The 6,170-nt window shown below is 42.7% G+C and overlaps 1 protein-coding gene across 1 annotated transcript in view; it reads right to left on the bottom strand.

Annotated features, from left to right (window-relative positions):
• The window catches only part of wbp1 (WW domain binding protein 1), a 59,844-nt gene extending 59,351 nt beyond the window's left edge, over positions 1–493 (bottom strand). The window contains exon 1 of the mRNA XM_064309417.1: positions 217–493. Coding sequence (XP_064165487.1) covers positions 217–237 — 21 coding nt within the window. The 5' untranslated portion in view covers positions 238–493. The remainder of the gene's footprint in view (positions 1–216) is intronic.
• Positions 494–6,170: the final 5,677 nt, after the last annotated feature.

Raw genomic sequence — 6,170 nt, 5'->3', positions numbered from 1 at the left:
TGACAACAGGAAGTGTTGTTTGCAGCATATTTTCTAATGCAAATGATATATTCTGTAAGCTATATTTGGGATTTCCCATTTAAACGTGTCTTATGTGGGGGGGCGGGTCATCGATTCAAAAAACACTCCAGGAGGTTCAAAGAGGCCTTGTCCACAATACACAACATCCAAATACTGCATTGCAATTAAACACCGTATCGAGTTGGGATTACTTACATTCGGACCGAATTCCCACATGATCCTCCTTTTTGGTTTTGACTAAGGATGTGGACAGATTTTGTGAAGTCCAGAAAAATAAGACCTTTTCCACAAGCCTAACCCGGCGTATTGCATTGCAGGTTCCCAACAGTATGTAGGGACCCAGCTGAAGGACGCACAACAGGTACTGAATTTGAAAATAAGAGAGAAACAAAACTTGACCGATTGTTGGGGTGCGTTTGGCGTGAGCCTCAGAACCGCTCAACATTCCGAGCTCTCAGGAGCGATTGTGACGTCATGGAAATTCAACGGAAATCCGTCACGTTGAGCTGAATTTCAATTTGGGACGACAGCAGACTGTTTAATCAAAATGGCGAGTCCTAACTCGATATTGACTTAGCCTGTATTTATAATCTTAATAAAAACAGCAAGTAAAAAACAGCAAGTAAACGAATATCTATATTAAACGCTCGGATCAGTTTATACCAATATCACGTTTGTCGTTCAAATGAACACATGCTGAAGCCGTAGCCAATAGGCTACAATTTTTTTGAAGTCCCGTTTACTGCAAATTGGCCTAAATTCGCAGATGGTAATCCACTAAGATAGCTTTTCAAATAAACTTTGAGATATATTTACCCATAATTTTGTGAGTGTAAGGGGGAACAGTTTTTTTTTAAGTTTCGGGGCTGAAAGGGCGAATTCCTCTCGCCTTGACTAATAAAGCGCCTTTGCCGTAACCTGTGGCTTTTTGTACCATATTGGAAACCTATTCTTATTCTCATCTGAGCCATAGTAGCCTATAGTATAGGTACTGTGACTTGCCGCGAGGCCCCGACGGTCCTCGGCAGAGCCTTGTCACGAGCGCATAGCCTAATGGAGATGACAAATTTCGATTGGTGACCAAATTTCAGCGCGCATTATTTTGCGTCAGAGAAAAAATCTGCATTTTTTTCAGTTTGACATTTGTAGATTTAAAAGTAACGTTACACGTGGAGGAATACTGGTATTGAGTTTATTCGCAGTCTACCTATTGCATTCTACACAAATCACGCACGCGTTCATACCGCAGAAATTGTGTCTCGCGCTCAGTGCGAGTCGTATGGATTCGCAAAACATTATGTTGTACCCGTTTATACTAAGCAAAAAACAAAAACAAAACAATGCAGGTATAAACATGAAATTATTTTTCCAATAAAATTCTGACACCAGCCGCATACTACTTCCCTACTATCACTGCTGCTAAAACTACTACTAGGCTACTACTACGCCAAAAGCAGCTGCGGCACTGTAATGTTGCACATTTCTCGCAAGTCAGCGATTTAACAGAAGAGGACAAAATCAATGATCCTGAAAACACGCGCATCTGTTTAATTTCCTTTTTTATTTTCTGCATCATGTAGTTTTATTTGCAATTATTTCCCCCCTCTTCGCGGCCTCATTATTGTGGCGCCGTAACGAGGCCATGGTTCGACGATGCCGGGGCCCACCTGGAACTACCAGTTGAAGCGCGTGCCTTGATTTATGGCCTCTCTGCTGGAGAAACCGCCGTGACGAAACGGAAAAAACGTTATGATGTTTTAAACAGAGTCGAGAAAAAAAGGAAAAAAAAAAAAACTAAGACGATTTAAAAAAGCTAAAATCCAGGGAAGTTACCCAGTAATTTAGTTACACGGGGTATAGGCTAATGGCCGACACCCTGTTGGGACTATAGCTACATTAAATGCAAGTGTAATTTATACACTTTATATACTAAATACAAATATAGCTTCTCTCTCTCTCTCTCTCTCTCTCTCACACACACACACACAGCACAGTTCACATTTGCTTTACCTGAATTCAATCAGATAACTGAAGCGAAATACCCTATAGTATCTTCAATGATATATTTCACTTTTGATTCATTTCAGTTAACGATGCCTTTAATGATGGCTTTCATACGAATTCAATGGCTTTCATATTTGGAGTGACAAATGATACAAGATTTACAGTTATTAATAAATTCTTACGCTGAGTAAAATATTGCATTGAAGAGTGTCGAATTAAAACTCAACTCAAAGAATCTAGATGGATCAAATGTTCAGTTTCAATTATAGTACACCGAATCAACTGAAATACTATTTAGAAAATTGTTCGTTAGCGCAGTGGCTGCAATGCTTTATTGAATACGTTATTTTATGTAAGCCGAGCTTGAGATCCTGCAGGAAAAAAGTTTAAGTGTGTTAATTTTCTACCATAATACAAATGTCTTGGATGACAAAATATATTACAGTGAAAATACTTTCAAAATTTTATTAATTTTATTTTAATTGAATGTCCTGGTAGGTTTCAGCATAATAGCATGATTCTTCATATGGTTCTTGGGATTAAGGTCGAACACTCATGTTCCATATATGGGACAAAAATGACTTGTCTGGTCTTAAGAAGATATAAAGGACAACAAATAAAAAATTATGGCGCACGTTATGAACACGCGCACCCAGCGCTAAATAGGCAACACGAAATTAGACAGTTTATTTCACAATGCGAAAAAGTTTGCTCATTATTAATTAGACATAACGCGAGTGTTTGCTTGTTATTTGTAATCATCAGACAGCATCTTAACATGCACGTTTCCTCGAAGAAAAGGGTAATTTATGTTAACGGTCCAACTTCCTCTTCGTGCTACTGAAACTGCTTCTAATTTATTACACTTAATCAGCCAAAGGACTTTGATGAAATTGGATGCCCAACAGTCCACAAAAATGTGTTAAGTCATCCGATAAAGATGAAGGCAGGCAAGAGTAATCTTAATATAAAACAACCCAAGCAGTTCAAATGTACCGGTTTGCAAATGCAACCAATATTGAGAACGCGTAACGAGTTTTACTAGCAGTCTGTCGTTGCAATTGAACCAAAAATTAACATATAGAAATACGCACAAAATACAGAGGGATCTGGTATCCACGGAATAAAATCTAAACTAAGGAAGCCAGTTATAGAAGTCTCTGATAAATTAGCTGAACCAAACCCCGTTTCCTTATGTGTAGGCCTATTTAAGAATTTGATTCAGAACGGAGTTCCTGTTTTTAGATTGCGACAGAAAAAAAATTACCCAATCTACCCAATGCATTGTTCACAGCCATTTACGCAGACAGGTGTCTGGGGAAACTACAGACAAAGAGAATAAGGCGAATTATATCCAGGTGTCACGCATCTCAGTTAAGTTCCTTAGTTTGGTAGTACAGGGGTCGTGAAGAAGTAACAGGGGGTCTTCAACAAATTGAAAAATACTTAATTTACGTTTATGCGTTCAATAAATTAGATTATTTGGATTTTAAAATAAATTTCAAATTAAATCTAGTCTGCCTGACCCATTCTTGTCCCATACTGTAGTCGTAATCATTAGATATTTAGAGTACTAAAAAGCAAGATTTTTTGAATACAGATACAATATAGTCTACAGACACACAGTGACACCACCATTTAATCATGTTGCGGAGCCTACGAATTGTGGACCTCATTCAGACACTGTATGCAACCCTGACGGCGGATCAGTTCAGCCAGCACTCGCCCCAATTCCACACACGAGGCTTAAGAAGCTGAAACTGATCCGAGGTCAGCGATGTCCGGAAGAATCTACGAGCTCAGTTCGCCCCCGGCGTCGCAACCGTACCGTCCGAACAGCGCTGCATCACTGATGGAGGGATGGACAAACTACACAAATCTTCCTCTTCCATCTCCACCACATTCTCTCCTCTTCTTTCTCAGCATATTCTCTCACACTAAACCAATTTCTCACTCATTATCAGACGCTGACACACTTTCCACGCTCTGAAGGGGTTAATGCTGGCCGTGCGCATGTACAATACGTACAAATACAGCGGCAGTCACATACATATATACACGGAGGGACACACGAGCAAAGCAGACAGGCCGCGAGGCCTAAAGCTCACGTCCCTTTGTGTTCTTTTTTTGTTGTTAAAATAAGGAGCAGAATGACTTTCCGAACCAATTCAGATTCCACCGATTTCAAAATTCCAACTGCTCCATTCGCGGAGCCAACTGGGGTGCAGCCAGCGGGGGAGAGCAGACAAACCTGCCACAAACATCAACAATAATACTTTCTCACCCTCAAATCTCCCTCATTTACGGCCCCCGCGGACGCCTCCCGCGACAGCGCGCCTATTACCGCCGTGGCAAAGCTGATAATGAGCCGGGCAGCACAATACGGGCATCCGGCTGGAACAGCACGAGGGAACAAAGCCGAGAGGACCGCCAATGATGCAGGGGCATCTGCAACTGGCACATAACACTGTGTGTGTTTGTGTATATGTGTGTGTGTCTGTCTGTGTGTGTCTGTGCGTGTGTGTATGCATGTGCTTATGTTTGTGTGTGATTGTTTGTGTGTGTGTGTGTGTGTGTGTCTGTATTCATGTGCCGGTGTTAGTGTGTGACCATGCACGTGTGTGTTTGACTGTATCTGTGTGTATGTGTGTGCACATATGTATGTTTGTTTGTGTGTATATGTGTTTGTGCATTTATGTGTGTGCAAGTTTTAGACAGAGTGGGTGTATGTGTGTGCATGCATGCATGTGTGATTGTATGTGTATGTGTGTGTGTGTGTGTGTGTGCTTGTATGTGTGCATGCATGTGTGTGTGTGTGTGTATGTATATGTATTTGTATATGTCTCTGTGTAGGGGTAGGTTCAGCAGGGTTCAGTAGTTACTATCATTACTAAGCCTAACATCTGAAGAGGGGGTCCTTATAAAAGCACTCTGAAGTGCGGGGCACTCCAGTGCAGAGACATCACATGCTCTCGCCCCTCTGTCCCGAGCCAGTCAGCCGGAAGAGAGGAGGCTCTGTGCCCGGAGCCTCGGGGCCCAGCACTGGCCCTCAAATTCCGGCTCTCAGGGACCAAATAAAAACCAGGAGAGATCAGGAGCCCACTTCAGCTGCGTGCCTCTGTTTGAAGGGGGCTTCTGTTTAAAGTGCCACTATCCTTTATTTACTCATGATACCTTAAAGTGTTGTTCCATGGTTCACTGCTGTTAGTCTTTGACAGGTTAAAATAAGTATTACATAAAAATAAAACTAAAAACATTTTAATACATACACTCACACACACAATCTCACACACACAGTAAAAGCACTCACACTCGCACACACACACACATGGCATGCACACTCACACACACACAGACATATGCACGTGCAAACACTCAGTCACACATTTTAATACAAACATTTTAATACATACACTCACACACACAATCTCACACACACAGTAAAAGCACTCACACTCGCACACACACACACATGGCATGCACACTCACACACACACAGACATATGCACGTGCAAACACACTCGGTCACACGCACACACACACACACAAAGAGGTACACATATATACACACACGCAAACAGGGACAGTGCTGGAGCTCCAGAACAGGCCATAATAGGTCCTTATGGCCCCTGTGTGACCTGCCAGGAGCCAGAGGGGAAGGGAAGCAGTGTCAACCAAAAACACTGAAAAAAACACACAAGAAACGACCCCACCCCCAACCCCACCCACCCTGACCTCCACCCCCACGGACACACACTCACACATTGCCCCTCTCCCACATACTTCCACCTCGATAAAAATCTGTCAGGTGTCAGGTAGTGGGCCTTCGGGGCGAATGGCGGGAGAGATAAGCAGCGGTAAACGCTTCCACCTCGTCTCAAACGCCACTCAAACACGCGGCGCTAAGCTCCCAACCGGGCACGGTCCCCCGCTAACCGGCGCTACCATCGTCTGGGCGGAGTTTCAGAGAACAGGAAAAACACACGCCGTGTAATGCCTGCGAAGGCGTGCTGACAGTAAAAGGTGAAATTATAAATGGAGTCTGTCGAACGAAAGGAAGGTGTCAGGAATCTCGCGCGTCCCTCTTTCACATGAAGCAAAAACACGGCAGAGAGAGAGAGAGCGAATGAAAGAGCGACAGAGAG

The sequence above is a fragment of the Anguilla rostrata genome, chromosome 14 (assembly GCF_018555375.3).
Source record: "Anguilla rostrata isolate EN2019 chromosome 14, ASM1855537v3, whole genome shotgun sequence".
Lineage (NCBI taxonomy): Eukaryota > Metazoa > Chordata > Actinopteri > Anguilliformes > Anguillidae > Anguilla > Anguilla rostrata.
This window is presented reverse-complemented; position numbering and strand designations above follow the sequence as displayed.